Source organism: Lolium rigidum, chromosome 4, assembly GCF_022539505.1.
Source record: "Lolium rigidum isolate FL_2022 chromosome 4, APGP_CSIRO_Lrig_0.1, whole genome shotgun sequence".
NCBI lineage: Eukaryota > Viridiplantae > Streptophyta > Magnoliopsida > Poales > Poaceae > Lolium > Lolium rigidum.
In genome coordinates, this window is record NC_061511.1 from 190007551 (window position 1) to 190026337 (window position 18787).

Here is an 18787-nt window from a genome sequence, read left to right on the forward strand (position 1 = left end):
ACGAAACTTCCAGTACCGAGAGCCACGATACGGAAAACATTACTGAGACGCCGTCGCCGCCGATCCCATCTCGGGGATCCTGGAGATCGCCTCCGGCACCCCGCCGGAGAGGGGAATCATCTCCCGGAGGACTCTACACCGCCATGGTCGCCTCCGGAGTGATGAGTGAGTAGTCTACCCCTGGACTATGGGTCCATAGCAGTAGCTAGATGGTTGTCTTCTCCCCATTGTGCTATCATTGTCGGATCTTGTGAGCTGCCTATCATGATCAAGATCATCTATCCGTAATTCTATATGTTGCGTTTGTTGGGATCCGATGAATAGAGAATACTTGTTATGTTGATTATCAAAGTTATGCTTATGTGTTGTTTATGATCTTGCATGCTCTCCGTTTCTAGTAGAGGCTCGGCCAAGTTTTTACTTTTAACTCCAAGAGGGAGTACTTATGCTCGATAGTGGGTTCATGCCTCGCATTGACACCTGGGACAGTGAGAGAAAGTTCTAAGGTTGTGTTGTGCTGTTGCCACTAGGGATAAAATATTGATGCTATGTCTAAGGATGTAGTTGTTGATTACATTACGCACCATACTTAATGAAATTGTCTGTTGCTTTGCAACTTAATACTGGAGGGGGTTCGGATGATAACCTCGAAGGTGGACTTTTTAGGCATAGATGCGGTTGGATGGCGGTCTATGTACTTTGTCGTAATGCCCAATTAAATCTCACTATACTCATCATGATATGTATGTGCATTGTCATGCTCTCTTTATTTGTCAATTGCCCAACTGTAATTTGTTCACCCAACATGCTTGTTCGTCTTATGGGAGAGACACCTCTAGTGAACTGTGGACCCCGGTCCAATTCTCTTTACTGAAATACAATCTACCGCAATACTTGTTTTTACTTGTTTTCTCTGCAAACAATCATCTTCCACACAATACGGTTAATCCTTTGTTACAGCAAGCCGGTGAGATTGACAACCTCACTGTTTCGTTGGGGCAAAGTACTTTGGTTGTGTTGTGCAGGTTCCACGTTGGCGCCGGAATCTCCGGTGTTGCGCCGCACTACATCCCGCCGCCATCAACCTTCAACGTGCTTCTTGGCTCCTCCTGGTTCGATAAACCTTGGTTTCTTTCCGAGGGAAAACTTGCTGCTGTGCGCATCATACCTTCCTCTTGGGGTTGCCCAACGAACGTGTGAAATACACGCCATCAAGCTCTTTTACGGCGCCGTTGCCGGGGAGATCAAGACACGCTGCAAGGGGAGTCTCCACTTCTCAATCTCTTTACTTTGTTTTTGTCTTGCTTTATTTTATTTACTACTTTGTTTGCTGCATTATATCAAACACAAAAAAATTAGTTGCTAGTTTTACTTTATTTGCTATCTTGTTTACTATATCAAAAACACAAAAAAATTAGTTACTTGTTTTACTTTACTTAATATCATGCATGTTTTTATTTCACTAGTTAAGCATAATGGAAAACAACAAAAATATGAGAGATCTTTATGAACTTTATCTTGAATTAGGACATGATGTGTTTGAAGAGAGAATTAAAAAACCCATGGAACTTTATATGCATGTTAATGGGAATGTTATTATTATGGATGCTTTGAACACCATTGTTGCTAATGCTATGGAAGAATTTAAGCTTGGGGAAGCTAGTTTTGATGAGCATGATATTTTTAGTCCCCCAAGCATGGAGGAGAGAATTTACTTTGATGACACTTTTCCTCCCATTTATGATGATAGTGGTATTTTGGTGCCACCTACTATTGAGGATAAAGTTTATTATGATTACAATATGCCTCCTACACTTGATGAGAATAGTAATGATAGCTACTTTGTTGAATTTGCTCCCACTATTACTAATAAAATTGATTATGCTTACGTGGAGAGTAATAATTTTATGCATGAGACTCATGATAAGAATGCTTTATGTGATAGTTACATTGTTGAGTTTGCTCATGATGCTACTGAAAATTATTATGAGAGAGGAAAATATGGTTGTAGAAATTTTCATGTTACTAAAACACCTCTCTATGTGCTGAAATTTTTGAAGCTACACTTGTTTTATCTTCCTATGCTTGTTACTTTGCTCTTCATGAACTTGTTTATTTACAAGATTCCTATGCATAGGAAGCATTTTAGACTTAAATGTGTTTTGAATTTGCCTCTTGATGCTCTCTTTTGCTTCAAATACTATTTCTTGCGAGTGCATCATTAAAACTGCTGAGCCCATCTTAATGGCTATAAAGAAAGAACTTCTTGGGAGATAACCCATGTGTTATTTTGCTACAGTACTTGGTTTTTATTTTGAGTCTTGGAAGTTGTTTACTACTGTAGCAACCTCTCCTTATCTTAGTTTTATGTTTTGTTGTGCCAAGTAAAGTCTTTGATAGAAAAGTAAGTACTAGATTTGGATTACTGCGCAGTTCCAGATTTCTTTGCTGTCACGAATCTGAGCCCACTGCCCTGCAGGAAGCTCAGAAAATTATGCCAATTTACGTGCATGATCCTCAGATATGTACGCAACTTTCATTCAATTTGAGCATTTTCATTTGAGCAAGTCTGGTGCCATTTTAAAATTCGTCAATACGAACTGTTCTGTTTTGACAGATTCTGCCTTTTATTTCGCATTGCCTCTTTCGCTATGTTGGATGAATTTCTTTGATCCACTAATGTCCAGTAGCATTATGCAGTGTCCAGAAGTGTTAAGAATGATTGTGTCACCTCTGAATATGTCAATTTATATTGGGCACTAACCCTCTAATGAGTTGTTTCGAGTTTGGTGTGGAGGAAGTTTTCAAGGATCAAGAGAGGAGTATGATGCAACATGATCAAGGAGAGTGAAAGCTCTAAGCTTGGGGATGCACCCGGTGGTTCACCCCTGCATATATCAAGAAGACTCAAGCGTCTAAGCTTGGGGATGCCCAAGGCATCCCCTTCTTCATCAACAAATTATCGAGTTCCTCCCTGAAACTACATTTTTATTCGGCCACATCTTATGTGCTTTTTCTTGGAGCGTCGGTTTGTTTTTGTTTTTGTTTTGTTTGAATAAAATGGATCCTAGCATTCACTTTATGGGAGAGATACACGCTCCGCTGTAGCATATGGACAAATATGTCCTTGGTTTCTACTCATAGTATTCATGGCGAAGTTTCTCCTTCGTTAAATTGTTATATGGTTGGAATTGGAAAATGATACATGTAGTAATTGCTATAAATGTTTTGGGTAATGTGATACTTGGCAATTGTTGTGCTCATGTTTAAGCTCTTGCATCATATGCTTTGCACCCATTAATGAAGAAATACATAGAGCATGCTAAAATTTGGTTTGCATATTTGGTTTCTCTAAGGTCTAGATAATTTCTAGTTTTGAGTTTGAACAACAAGGAAGACGGTGTAGAGTCTTATAATGTTTACAATATGTCTTTTATGTAAGTTTTGCTGCACCGGTTCATCCTTGTGTTTGTTTCAAATAAGCCTTGCTAGCCTAAACCTTGTATCGAGAGGGAATACTTCTCATGCATCCAAAATACTTGAGCCAACCACTATGCCATTTGTGTCCACCATACCTACCTATACTACATGGTATTTTCCCGCCATTCCAAAGTAAATTGCTTGAGTGCTACCTTTAAAATTCCATCATTCACCTTAGCAATATATAGCTCATGGGACAAATAGCTTAAAAACTATTGTGGTATTGAATATGTAATTATGCACTTTATCTCTTATTAAGTTGCTTGTTGTGCGATAACCATGTTTATCGGGGAACGCCATCAACTCATTGTTGAATTTCATGTGAGTTGCTATGCATGTTCGTCTTGTCCGAAGTAAGGGCGATCTACACCGAGTTGAATGGTTTGAGCATGCATATTGTGAGAGAAGAACATTGGGCCGCTAACTAAAGCCATGATTCATGGTGGAAGTTTCACTTTTGGACAAATATCCTCAAATCTCTAATGAGAAAAGAATTAATTGTTGTCAAATGCTTAAAGCATTAAAAGAGGAGTCCATTATCTGTTGTCTATGTTGTCCCGGTATGGATGTCTAAGTTGAGAATAATCAAAAGCGAGAAATCCAAATGCGAGCTTTCTCCTTAGACCTTTGTACGAGCGGCATAGAGGTACCCCTTTGTGAAACTTGGTTAAAGCATATGTATTGCGGTGATAATCCGGGTAGTCCAAGCTAATTAGGACAAGGTGCGAGCACTATTAGTACACTATGCATGAGGCTTGCAACTTATAAGATATAATTTACATGATGCATATGCTTTATTACTACCGTTGACAAAATTGTTTCATGTTTTCAAAATCAAAGCTCTAGCACAAATATAGCAATCGATGCTTTTCCTCTATGAGGACCATTCTTTTACTTTCAATGTTGAGTCGGTTCACCTATTTCTCTCCACCTCAAGAAGCAAACACTTGTGTGAACTGTGCATTGATTCCTACATACTTGCTTATTGCACTTATTATATTACTCTATGTTGACAATATCCATGAGATATATATGTTACAAGTTGAAAGCAACCGCTGAAACTTAATCTTCTTTTGTGTTGCTTCAATATCTTTACTTTGAATTATTGCTTTATGAGTTAACTCTTATGCAAGACTTATTGATGCTTGTCTTGAAGTGCTATTCATGAAAAGTCTTTGCTTTATGATTCACTTGTTTACTCATGTCATACACATTGTTTTGATCGCTGCATTCTCTACATATGCTTTACAAATAGTATGATCAAGATTATGATGGCATGTCACTCCGGAAATTATCTTTGTTATCGTTTTACCTGCTCGGGACGAGCAGTAACTAAGCTTGGGGATGCTGATACGTCTCCAACGTATCGATAATTTCTTGTGTTCCATGCCACATTATTGATGTTATCTACATGTTTTATGCACACTTTATGTCATATTCGTGCATTTTCTGGAACTAACCTATTAACAAGATGCCGAAGTGCCAGTTCCTGTTTTCTGCTGTTTTTGGTTTCAGAAATCCTAGTAAAGAAATATTCTCGGAATTGGACGAAATAAAAGCCCAGAGGCCTATTTTCTCACGAAGCTTCCAGAAGATCGAAGACGAGACGGAGAGGGGCCACGGGGTGGCCAAACCCTAGGGCGGCGCGGCCCCACCTCGGCCGCGCCGGCCTATGGTGTGGGCCCCCGTGCCGCCTCTCGACTTGCCCTTCCGCCTACTTAAAGCCTCCGTGACGAAACTTCCGATGCACGAGAGCCACGATACGGAAAACATTACCGAGACGCCGTCGCCGCCGATCCCATCTCGGGGGATCCTCGGAGATCGCCTCCGGCACCCCTGCCGGAGAGGGGAATCATCTCCGGAGGACTCTACACCGCCATGGTCGCCTCCGGAGTGATGAGTGAGTAGTCTACCCCTGGACTATGGGTCCATAGCAGTAGCTAGATGGTTGTCTTCTCCCCATTGTGCTATCATTGTCGGATCTTGTGAGCTGCCTATCATGATCAAGATCATCTATCCGTAATTCTATATGTTGCGTTTGTTGGGATCCGATGAATAGAGAATACTTGTTATGTTGATTATCAAAGTTATGCTTATGTGTTGTTTATGATCTTGCATGCTCTCCGTTTCTAGTAGAGGCTCCGGCCAAGTTTTTACTTTTAACTCCAAGAGGGAGTACTTATGCTCGATAGTGGGTTCATGCTCGCATTGACACCGGGACGAGTGATGTGAAAGTTCTAAGGTTGTGTTGTGTCTGTTGCCACTAGGGATAAAACATTGATGCTATGTCTAAGGATGTAGTTGTTGATTACATTACGCACCATACTTAATGCAATTGTCTCGTTGCTTTGCAACTTAATACCGGAGGGGGTTCGGATGATAACCCGAAGGTGGACTTTTTAGGCATAGATGCAGTTGGATGGCGGTCTATGTACTTTGTCGTAATGCCCAATTAAATCTCACTATACTCATCATGATATGTATGTGCATTGTCATGCTCTCTTTATTTGTCAATTGCCCAACCGTAATTTGTTCACCCAACATGCTCGTTCGTCTTATGGGAGAGACACCTCTAGTGAACTGTGGACCCCGGTCCAATTCTCTTTACCGAAATACAATCTACTGCAATACTTGTTTTTACCGTTTTCTCTCGCAAACAATCATCTTCCACACAATACGGTTAATCCTTTGTTACGAGCAAGTCGGTGAGATTGACAACCTCACTCGTTTCGTTGGGGCAAAGTACTTTGGTTGTGTTGTGCAGGTTCCACGTTGGCGCCGGAATCTCCGGTGTTGCGCCGCACTACATCCCGCCGCCATCAACCTTCAACGTGCTTCTTGGCTCCTCCTGGTTCGATAAACCTTGGTTTCTTTCTGAGGGAAAACTTGCTGCTGTGCGCATCATACCTTCCTCTTGGGGTTGCCCAACGAACGTGTGAAATACACGCCATCAAGGACTCAATGGAGGGTGGGTATCTGGGATTTTCTGGGGAGCTCCTATCGATCACTTTAAGCTGAGGTTTAGATCGCGTCCGCTTAGGGAATGTGTTGTCCCGAACGACGATGGGCCGGCCCATTTGCGTCCCTGGTCGCATCAGCACTCGATCGCTGGATGCGAATCCTTGTCCATTGCTGGTGTGTTTATTTTGAAAAGTATTTCAATTTGAAATAAATGTTCAAATAAAAAATTGTTCAGATTTTGAAAAGTTTAATTTCGAAAATGTTTAAACTACATAATTGTTCAGATTTGTAAAAAGTTCAAATTCAAAAAAAGTTTAAACTAGAAAAATGTTCGGATTAAAAAAAGTTCTAATTTGAAAATTGTTCAGCTTCGAAAAAGATCAAATTTTAAAAATATTCAACTTGAAATTTGTTTAGATTTCAAGATTGTTTAGTTTTGAAATTGTTCATATTGCGAAAAAGAAAGTAGAGAAATAAAAAAGATGGAAAAACCTGAGAAGAAAACCGAACATAAAAATCTAAAAATTGTTCAAACACGAAAAATGTTCATATCTAAAAATGTTCAAATAAAAAAATTAAACTTAAAAAAGTTCAAATTTAAAAAAAGTTCAAATCTAAAAATGTTCAAACTTAAAAAACGTTCAAATACGAAAAAGTTCAAATTTTTGAAATTTCAAAAAAAACAATCGGCAAAACCAAAAAAACTGGAGGAAAAAACCAGCAGAACCAAATGAAAACCGGTAGAAAATGAGAAAAGTGAAGAAAAAAACAAAGGAAAACGAATTCCATCGCTAATGGGCCGGCCCAACCCTATCCCGCTCTGAGCGGAGCGATCGCTCGCTCCCGCGTTGAGCGGAGAATAGGGATCGCGGATTTTCTGTCGCTAATATTCTACTCCATCCATGGATTCGCCGGCGACGGGATTTCGGGGACCCGCAGAGTGGGCGGCGCCGGCGTTGAAGGATTTGCTGCCGGATCTGTCCCGTGAGGAGCAACTATGGCTGGAGAGCGGCTTCCAGCCGGCCGGGCGAAGGCGCAAGGGACGACGCATCACCAAGCAGAAACTTCTCCCGGAAGTTCCTCCTTCCATCCCCGAGCAGCGCACAGAAGGGTACGCGTACGCTGCCTTCCCCTTCACTCCCATCGCAATCTGACTTTGGGTAGTAGTGTGCATTGTTTTATCATGATTCTTTATCGATTAAGCATGCTTGTCAGCATTGCACATATGCCCTGACACAACTTAACTGAATGAATCGCCTCTTTCATCGGTAACACCCTTGCCTCACCGAAATATGTAAGATAGAATTTGTTCCCATACATCAGGTTCCATAGTATATATATATATATTTTTTTTTTTTTTATTAACAGGGTTTCCCCCGATTTCCATTAAAGAAATCAAAGTGCTTTGCGACAAAACCTCCACAACACAACGAGCCAGCATAACCATCAGGTTTAAGATTAGGAAGACAGAGAACTAAACCTATAGACTACAACCAGAGAAAGTCTGGGGCACACAAAGGGAAGCGTGCAGAACATGGGAAAACCTCAGGAACTAACACACACTTCACATCCAAGTGACTCCAGATCACCCAGTAGCAGCCCAGAATTCTTTTCATCATCTTCCCAGCAGCATCAGTAATGTCTCCCACCAAAATGACTCAGCTGATCTAGAACACACCTCCACTTGAAGAGCTTCAACCATTTTTTCTTCTACATCGTCAGCCCGAGAGTCCATGAAGCCCAGCTCCTTTTCGTGTTGAACACTTCAGTCGCGACTCGCTCCACCAGCTTTGCGAGCCAACGTAGACGATGCCTTGCGCTGTCTTTCACCTGCAAAGAGCTCCAAAAATTAATCCAATAGCAAATTTTAAACATCACAGAGATTGGATCATCAGACCATTTCTTTTCGAAACATGCCAGATTCCGTGTCTTCCATATTCCCCATAACACCGCTGCAATGACCACTGCCGCAAGCTTCCTGTTCCAACCCTTCAAGCCTTTCAACCAAACATTGACACAACTCTGAACGTTTGTAAAAGGACGGTTAAAACCAAAAGCAACACTAATCACATTCCAAATGTATCTGGCTAATGGACAAGAAAAGAAGAGGTGATCAATCGACTCGTTGCTCCCACAGAACAAGCAACTTTTCGAGCATGATCCCCCCCTATGCAATAAAACATCTCTTGTTAAGATGCTTCCTTTCAGCACGAACCATAGAAAAGTTTTGACTCGCATGGGTATCTTAATCTTCCACATAAACCTATAAGGCACCACACCATAGTATATATATGCAACATCAAGTGCACAAATAGTGCAAAGTTCATAATTGAATGCAACTATAATTTGCAGAAACTTTTCAATTAATGGAAAATACATACATGTTGTCAGACAGTAGGAAAATAGAGGTTGGCCCTGGTAGGAATCAACGAAATGACTCACAGAATCCAAGAAAACCAGCGGATCCACCCCTTTTTTTGCGACTAAGAGAGCCTATTAGTCGCTCAATGTCAAATTGCAATCTAATTGCTTGATGCAGGTTGGTACCCATACTGCACTATGCTCTAATTGCTCGACGTTGTTTGGTACTATCCCCGTTGCACTAGTATCGTACTAGATGTCTGAATCCGACAATTAACATGCTTGTGATTGCTCATGAACCTGCATTTTCTGGTTGATTGATTGGTTATTTAGCTGATGGAATATATACATTATGTTATAGTACTTATACGCGAAATCGATAAGTATATTTATCTACATGGCTTGCTAGTAAAGGCTTGTATGCACCTCATAATTACTGGCCTGACTCCAGGATTACTAGTTTTGAAATGCAGATTACTACGTCATGTTTGTACAGTACAGTCATTTGTTTGTCACTGCCCTCACAAGTTACAGAGCATTGACTTACCTGAAGACAAAATATTTCATCTATCGTTGGTCACCAGGCAGCCTATGCCTATGATGGCTCTAAAAGGATGTTTGCTTTATGCGTATTATTATAGTACAATTAATTACTTGGAATAATAATGTGCTGCTGACTTATGAAATGAGGGGAGAGCAACACTAAACTTTCCTCGCCCTTGGTTTGTCTGCTCATGCATGCTCTCGTCGGGTCGCATTGCAACAGACTTACACACAGCTGCCTGCCTAAAAGCCTTTTGACAACTGCGCTACAGTGAATTGAAGCTCTCGAGAGTCTTGGAAGCATGCCTCTTATTGTCCTTTCCTTTCTTCTTTCTTGTTTACTGTACTTGTTATTCTGCTATGCAATGTCAGTATACGCTGCTCTGAACACATAATTTCCTCCACCTGTATTGGATTTGGACGCAGAGAGCGTGATGCCTGGCTCATCGGGTCAGTCCAAGCTGCTCTCTGCCACTACAATGCTAGGCACCAGGTATGTGCACGCTACTTCTCATTTGGTTAATTCGAGTATTTTTCATGGTGAATACTACTTCCTGCTGCACCAGCTAGCTGGATGACATCCGTGTATAATCTCTGCAGGGTGGCGAGTTTGATGCTGTGAAGCCACTGATGGAAGACCGAGTTGGTTTCAGGGACCAGGTGTGGTTCCACCTCAACTTCTGGGCTCGTAGCCGCAGCACCAACAAAATCAAGCGCTTCTTCGCCGAGGTGCACTACAAGCCATCCTCTGACACCTCCAAATACCCACAGGCAACTCCCATCGTTGAAATATGCACCATCATTGGTACGTACACGGCTGTGCTGACTTGACTTCCTTTTATTATTTTCTCTTCCGTCGTCTTCTTTACTACTACCGTAATGCATGCATGTTAATATGTTAGTGGAGTAATTATCTGATGTTAGTGTTGGTCCAAACATAATCCAATGCCTGCAGAAGAGCCTCTTTCCCAGTACAGGAGGGCGTGTGCGTTTTGTGCTGCCAGTTGCGAAATTTTGCACCCTAAGGGGTGTCGCAAGTTTGTTTGCGGCAACGACAAGGACCGGTTCGAACAACGTCTCGTGCAGTGTGGCTCTATGTGCATCGAGCCACCATTCAGTTGCCCCTCCAAGATAGAAAGGCACGGTCTGCCTTATCGCTCCTCATCGTCTTCGCCATCACAATGAACCGATCAATATCCCTCTTCTTTCTACAAAGTATGTCAGTCAGGAATTAGCTTGAATAATCATAGCTGATCTTACCAGAAAGTAGGGGTTGTATATATATCCAGTCTTGAGTAATGTCATAAATTTTGTTTCCATGTGCTTGATTGATTATTATATATGGAATATCCACTTACGTATTGTTGTGTTATGTTATCTAAAAAATATGTACAACCATAGTTTGCTTCTGGGCGTGGATGAATCTCTTGTGTTGACAATGTGCATATTCTGAGATTTGGCGGTGGCTTAGTTATTCACCTTCACCGTGAACTAGATTGCTCTAGTGACATTGCTGTGTAAATTCAAGAACAGTTGAAAAAAATTACAATTTGGTCACACATTGGATGCATTCGTATGAACCCATGTGGCCATGTACATGAAACACATGCCTTGTTTTCTCGCGTTTCGCCTGTTTGAGGCTCGCAGGTCTCGATCCCAGGAACGCCACCACTGACAGCGTAACGGGAATGAAGATAGACCCCAAACCAAACACACATGTAGCCCTTGGGAGGTAGAGTGGATCCACTTTGGGGCCCTCTTTGCCGGGGTACTCTTGTCACAGAACGAGTGGTCTGCAAGTCTGGATCTTCTCCTAGTGACGTGCGGATCTGCTCCAGCGCACTACGGTCTGGAAGATTGCATGATCAAAGGTCGCCTGGAAGGCTGGAAATGTGGGACACGAGAAACATATGAAACAACAAACACCTTGTCCCGGGAAGAAAAGTGTTGCGGTGAAATGTTATAAAAGAATAATGCCCTAGTTGATGCGAGTCGCAACCACTCATGATTGTTTGTTATTACATTCATCTGATGCTAATGAATAGAGGTGTATTCCTGAACGGATGCTAAAGACTCAAGAGTATGTCAAACACAGAAGAAAACAATGGTTGGTTCAATGGACACTAATGTCAGAAGATCTAGCTACCTAGGAAGACAAGCAAGAGATCAAGGCCAAGTTTCCAGCTGCGTCAGCTTGGAGGGAAGCCAGTTGTAAAGAAGGGGATATGTTACGATCCTGACTAGACATGACATGGAGATGGTGCCTGAAGAACTACATGAGAGCAGCAACGACAACATGGAGACCCCAAGCATGGAGGTCCAAAAGAGGCCTCATTCGGTCCGGACGCTATGCAAGCTCAAGCACTACTAGGTGACGATAAAGGTGGAGGAGAGGCAAACACAGCGTGGTATCTAGGATAACGACCAAGCAAAGGACTTCCATCTCATGCTCATCCCGTGCTTGTTCTTCTGAATCTTATACCCTTTTCCCTTGTATTAGAGACCCTGTCATGTATGTGAACTTGAGTGTGTAACCCTATTGTCGTTGGCTGTGATCATAACAATATTCCTATGAAAGTGATGACTTTAATAACACTCTTATTAGAGATAGATTGTGCACCTCTCTGATCCGCACCGGCACCGCGCTCGATGGCATGCCCGAGTTTGTGGGTGTACATGTTTAGGAAATCACCACCATCCTCGTACTAGGGGACAACCGAGTTTGTGGCAAAAGCACGACGTCATTCGTAGCCTGGGAGAAGTTGTCAGTTTCGCCGCAAACTGCTCTAGACCCGTGGTAGCCTTAGTAGGAGCCTGTCATGCTGCTCCGCGATCTATGTCGTGACACCAAATGTAACTTTTATTTTTTTAGAACTCTCTACGTGCCCATATAGTGTAACTTTTGTGCTAGAATCTTATTACACACATAAAAAGATTTAAGCAAGTATATTTATCCTATGCTTAGAGCGGCATAGCTAGTAGTAATATCTGGACCAAAGGTATTGGCGTGTGAGACGAGACTTTTATTTGGTTTGTGCGAGCTCTTCTAGAAATACTGGTCAGATAAGGTTCTACGGTATACTGTATTTTTCAAACCTCTTATTCCCGCAGACATTGACTACTAGTCGCATTTGGTGCGCGCGCGGGGATTCAACGATTAGTCCACTTCTTGTCCAGTTGCTGACTTAGCCCCGCTGATCACTCTCAGTCCCGTATCTTGAGGTATACGTGTAGCCCGCCTAGAATCTTCATTCCCCCGGTCATCTCGTACGCCGGCGGCGACTCCATGCTGGCCGTTGGTGTCTGCACGTCCAATCTGAACCTCCGGAGAACGGCTGCCGCGACCGTCTTCATCTGCAGGTAGGCCATCTCCTTTCCGGGGCACGCCCGCGGGCCGGCGTGGAACACCGGGTACTGCGCCGCGTCCACCGCCACGAACTCGCCGTCGTCGCCGAGCCAGCGCTCAGGCACGAATTCTAGGAAATTCTCGCCCCACAGCTTCTCCATCCGGCCCATCGCGTACGCCGAGTAGTTGGCGAACCAGCCGGCGCGCACCATGGTGCCGTCCGGGAGGACGTCGTCGGCGACAGCCACCCGCCCGTTGAAGGGCACCGGTGGGTACAGCCGCATCGCCTCGGTGAGCGCGGCGTGGAGGTAGCGCATGCCCTTCACGTCCCCGTCCGGCGACCGGGACACCTCGTCGTGGACACGCCGCTCGCACCTCGGGTTCGCGGCGAGGAGCCAGAAGAACCACGTGAGGGCCGAGGTCGTGGAGTCCTTGCCGGCAAGCACGAAGCTGACGACCACGTCCCGCAGGAGCCGGCGCTTGGCCTCCGGAGTGGGGAACATGGCGGCGAGCTCGCCGCCGCCGTCCTCCTCGTCCATGGCCGCCATGAACCGCGAGAGCAGGTCCGGGTCGCCCTCGGCTTGGTTGTTGTTTCTTTGGCTCGCCTCCTTGGCTTCGATGACGGACATGGCGTGGTTGTCTATGACGCCGATGGCTTCTCGCAGCCGGCGCGACTTGCCGACGTTGAGAAGCTTGGTGAGCTTCCGCACCGGCGTGGACGGCGTCAGCGTTCGCATGAATGAGATCTTGACGGCCGTGTCGAACGCCGCGAAGAGCGTCTGGTGCTGGGGGTCAGCCCACTCGAGGAACGTTGAGCTCTCGACGCCGAAGGCGACGTGACAGATGTTGTCGAACGCGAACCGGCGCAGCGCCTCCTGCAGGTCGACGGCCTCGCCCGACACCGCGGCGGCGTCGAGGAACGGCAGGAGGCGGCGGCCGAGGTGGACGGCGAGAACGTCCTCGGTGAAGCGGCCGAAGATGCCGTCGCCGATGAGGTCGGACTGCGCGCCCCTGTTGTAGTTGGCGAAGCTGGCGCGCAGCAGGTGGTCGACGGCGGCCGGGTCGGCGGTGGTGACGGCGTGGCTGGCGCCGAAGGGCCCCCACGCCTCGATGGTGTTGGACGGCGCCGCGCGCAGCATGTCGGTGTACCAGTCGAAGAATCTCCCGCGGTTTCGGATGAACTCCACGGTGTTGCCCAGGACGGGGTGGGGGTGCGGACAGTAAGCCGACGGGGAAGCTGGCGGCGCCGGGCATAGAGGATGACGGTGGCGAAGAGGAAGAAGAGCACGGCGATGTGTGTGATCTCCATGGTCGTTGGTCCGTCCACCTGAAAGGCTTGGGATTTGGGAATCCGGCCGGATACGAGCTGTAGACTTGTGTAGTGCTACGCGCGGGAAGGGCGTACCGGTACGAGGGGCCCAAGCTACTAGGTGAGCAGCGGCACGGCGAAAAGGACGCATTGCAGCGACACGAGGAGGAGTCTCACCTGGCGCGCGCGTAGAGTGGTGCGCGCCTGCCTGTAGGAGTACGCACGCGCGCGGGAGTAGGACTGCAGGAGTACGTGTGTTCCAGCCGGGGGCGGCGCTTTTCTTTCTCTCCATCGACTCGCCTCTTTAATTCGTTTAACCACATGCGCGCGGGCGGGACAACCAACTTAATTCATTGCGTTCCCTCGATTAATTCATCAATTCTCCTCTCTCGGCGTATATACCCGCGCGGCGTGCAGGCTAGGCGAGAACAAGAATCGACTGGTTGCCCACGGACCGGCGGGCACGTGACGCCGACGAGATTAATTCCGTTCCCCATCGAGATCTTAATTCTCCTCTCGCGCGCAGCAAAGCAAAGCATGCCTCCGCGGATCTCTCCATCGGACGCACGCGCGCGGTGAAGAGCCAGCCACGTGCGCATTGTACCTCCTGTATCGCGTCCACAATCAGACTTCTCCTTCTAACCACCTCGAACCTCTTGTCGGTCTTCGCCTTATTCTCCAATGCCTCTCCCAATCGCACTCGGGAGGCCGTCGCCGCTGTAGCAGACAGCATAGTACTAGCCAAACCTCCATCTCGCGCAACCAACGAGTGAGCGTCATGATGGCGAAGTACGTCCTTCTAGTCCACCACGCCGGCATAACCCTCCGTCATCGATCGGTTCCGTTCCAAGCGCCACGATGAACTCGGGCTCAGTGGCGAGAATGTCCATCTAAATGGCACGATGTTAATGCCTCCCCAAGTGCACCGACGGCGCTTCTCAACACTGGGAAGTGCACAAAGTGGTGAGGTCTATGCTAGTGCGTAATGCCCGAGATCGCATAGGGAAGATGGAGGCCAAGGGGAGGGGATGAGGCTGGTTATGGGCCCCACGGCGATGACCTTCACATGTTGTCCCTGCCCACGATCACTCGGAAAAGAGACTCTCCACAATGCATGGTTGTCCCAGGGTACAACTCGTAGCTATTAGCTATTTCCATGCATGAATCTTCTTACACAAAGTACTAGTGGCTCATACTTGAGGCTAATAGCTATTTTGCTAGCTGGGCTACACGAAAGTATCAATGCTCGGTCAACTAAAGGAGAACACAATTATTTTAAATGAACCGATTCATGGTAATTAAAATGGTCGGCGCGCCGAGCTAAGGTGGGCTCCGACAAGCTCCACGACTAGGCGGAGGTGTTCAAGCAGTAGCACGGTGGCACATATGTGGCGTCGATGCAACACTCACATGAAAACATAGATAGTACATATCCTCCAGCTGACGACGTTGTCGATGGAGAAGGTGGGGTCAGCGTGCTCCTCATAGTTGAGCGCGGACACACGTTGGTAGATGAGGAGTTGGAGAGGGAGTCTCCAGTGGGTAGGGGCGTAATCACGAGGTTGCCCTTGCTTATATTCCAGCCGGTGGGTAGGCGCGTGTCTAGCAACACGAGAAGGCCGAACTTTGTGAATTGATGCGCATGTGGTTTGCCAGATGGTTGCTAGAGCACCGTTGCTACTTCTCGCCTCGCGGTTGTGATTCATCGTGGCGTTGCAGCTGGTTGTGGGTGGGGGAGGGACCGGCGAGATTGTGGGGCGCTTCTCGCCATGCGAGCCTTATGTAGCACCGTCCACGGCATGGCACTTCATCACACTATTAACGCTAGTGCACAGGGAGGCTATGCCATCACACGTGGGTAAGTGGCAGGGTCTGCCTTGGATACCGGCGTGTGTATCTAGGCAGCATTAAACATCGCCGACCACCCGGCCGTGGGCCACTGAAAAGTCTAGCCCGGATCTCGTCTCGTCAACTTTTAAAGTACAACACCGGCCGAGAGGGTGGGCCACTAACCGTGGCGTTGTGGTTATCGCAGAACGCTACCGTTGTGGTGGCGTTAGACATTTGCAACTACGCTGTTTTAAATGGTAGCGTTGCCAAAATGAAATGCGCCAATAATTATATGACCCTACTAAACATATGTCTACTAGTGATGATTGTAGCGGCATGGGACCTGATTTTGGTTGGACGTGAAATCATAGATAATACATATTTCCCAACATAAAATAACAATGTCATAAACTACCATGCATAAGTGATAAGTGATCCGAGATACATACACCAAGGTGGTAGGGGTCCTCCATGCTTGATGGTGGTGGTCGGCTCTTTCAGGGCAACCCTAACTTTGAAGAGGTTGCTATGGCATCAACCCTAGATTGTGGTGCTTGATTTCAGGAACACCTAGAGTTCTTGGGAGGCGCCTATCCCTGGCAGCCATTGGCTGGTACGACGATGTTGGGAGCTCCGGATGGTGGATGACACCAGGGTGATTCACATGAATTCATGAATGTATGTGTGGTACACACCTGAATCAATAATTAGCTAGATTGATTTCTAACTTGATGGTCACAACTCACATTACATGTGAGTTCGTTGGTCCATGAGTCATGTACACCCGGGATCTACTGTCTGGTCGCGATTAATAGTTCGCGATTTATTACTATATTCGTCACCGTTAGGGAATTTGATGACCATGGCCAGCAACAAAGTGTATGGCCACATAGGTACCTTAGGGACCAATTCAAGGTTCAAACTGGGAAGAAAGAAAAGATCTGATAATTTCTGGACTCAGGACATGCCTTTTAGGGTTACCAAAATCAAATATCCAAGCATAAAATAAGGACCCATTAACACATGTTGACAAATAGCACATGGAACTATGATTAATAATCACCTAGCATAAAATTGCAACCTGTGACGCCCAATAATATGAATGAACTATCTCATAGCCTGAAATTTAGATCCATGGAACACGGGAATATTTTTCCGACTTAAAATTAACCATCCCCTGAAATTTGCGTGGAATTTTGAGTGCGCGGAGAATTCGATTAGATTTTAAAACAGAAAACCATTTGGAATTAAGATGAAAAAATCATTCAATTATTAGGATATTTCACGTAGATTTGAATGAAAGTTGAACCTAATTTTAACAACCCTAAACTAACGACATCGGTAGAAGACACTCCAGTCCATCGCGCCGTCTTCTCCTCCGTGCCCTCGACGTTCTATTCCTTGCCGATGGTGCCCTCGCAGCAACCGTCTTTGCGCCGCCCTCGCAGCAGCTGTCCTCGTCGCTGGTGCGAGCGTACATTAGGACCTCTTTGAAGTCCCGCCGTCTCAACCGCCTCCACCGCCCCACCGGTTTTCCCTGTCCCAATAGGTATATATGGGCCCTCGAAGGCATTGATTAGTGTCCGCCTCTCCGATGTAGGCTGATACGTCTCCGACGTATCGATAATTTCTTATGTTCTATGCCATATTATTGATGATACCTACATGTTTTATGCACACTTTATGTCATATTCGTGCATTTTCTGGAACTAACCTATTAACAAGATGCCGAAGTGCCAGTTGCCGTTTTCTGCTGTTTTTGGTTTCAGAAATCCTAGTAACGAAATATTCTCGGAATTGGACGAAATTAAAGCCCAGGGGCCTATTTTCTCACGAAGCTTCCGTAAGTCCGAAGGAGAGACGAAGAGGGGCCACGGAGGGGCCACACCATGAGGCGGCGCGGCCCCGTGGTGTGGGGCCCCCGTGCCGCCTCTTGACCTACCCTTCCGCCTACAAATAGCCTCCGTGACGAAACCCCCAGCACCGAGAGCCACGATACGGAAAACCTTACTGAGACGCCGTCGCCGCCGATCCCATCTCGGGGGATCCAGGAGATCGCCTCCGGCACCCCGCCGGAGAGGGGAATCATCTCCCGGAGGACTCTACGCCGCCATGGTCGCCTCCGGAGTGATGAGTGAGTAGTCTACCCCTGGACTATGGGTCCATAGCAGTAGCTAGATGGTTGTCTTCTCCCCATTGTGCTATCATTGTCGGATCTTGTGAGCTGCCTAACATGATCAAGATCATCTATCTCTAATTCTATATGTTGTGTTTGTCGGGATCCGATGGATAGAGAATACTATGTCATGTTAATTATCAAGTTATTATACATGTGTTGTTTATGATCTTGCATGCTCTCCGTTTCTAGTAGAGGCTCTGGCCAAGTTTTTACTTTTAACTCCAAGAGGGAGTACTTATGCTCGATAGTGGGTTCATGCCCGCATTGACACCGGGACAATGGACGTAAAGTTCTAAGGTTGTGTTGTGCTGTTGCCACTAGGGATAAAACATTGATGCTATGTCTAAGGATGTAGTTGTTGATTACATTACGCACCATACTTAATGCAATTGTCCGTTGTTTAGCAACTTAATACCGGAGGGGGTTCGGATGATAACCCGAAGGTGGACTTTTTAGGCATAGATGCAGCTTGGATGGCGGTCTATGTACTTTGTCGTAATGCCCAATTAAATCTCACTATACTTATCATGTCATGTATGTGCATTGTTATGCCCTCTCTATTTGTCAATTGCCCGACTGTAATTTGTTTACCCAACATGCTTTTATCTTATGGGAGAGACACCTCTAGTGAACTGTGGACCCGGTCCATTCTTTAATACCGAAATACAAATCTGCTGCAATACTTGTTCTTTACTGTTTTCTTGCAAACAATCATCTTCCACACAATACGGTTAATCCTTTGTTACAGCAAGCCGGTGAGATTGACAACCTCACTGTT

The 18787-nt window shown here is 45.8% G+C and overlaps 1 protein-coding gene and 1 pseudogene across 1 annotated transcript; one reads left to right on the forward strand and one right to left on the reverse strand.

Moving 5' to 3' along the window:
* The first annotated feature begins 7343 nt into the window (after window positions 1-7343).
* Window positions 7344-10530, forward strand: LOC124647945. The gene is made up of 4 exons (XM_047187789.1): window positions 7344-7552; window positions 9718-9838; window positions 9946-10150; window positions 10301-10530. The coding sequence occupies exons 1-4, from the start codon at window positions 7344-7346 to the stop codon at window positions 10528-10530; spliced, it is 765 nt and encodes a 254-aa protein (XP_047043745.1).
* A 1706-nt stretch (window positions 10531-12236) lies between these two features.
* LOC124650338 lies at window positions 12237-14000 on the reverse strand (annotated as a pseudogene).
* Window positions 14001-18787: the final 4787 nt, after the last annotated feature.

Excerpts from the sequence above, each read along its gene's own strand:
- LOC124647945 (XM_047187789.1), top strand. The coding sequence starts at position 7,344 with ATGGATTCGCCGGCGACGGGATTTCGGGGACCCGCAGAGTGGGCGGCG. Across the intron at positions 7,553-9,717 it reads CCCGAGCAGCGCACAGAAGG|TATACGCTGCTCTGAACACA; the intron begins GTACGCGTACGC and ends ATGCAATGTCAG. Across the intron at positions 9,839-9,945 it reads ACTACAATGCTAGGCACCAG|GGTGGCGAGTTTGATGCTGT; the intron begins GTATGTGCACGC and ends TAATCTCTGCAG.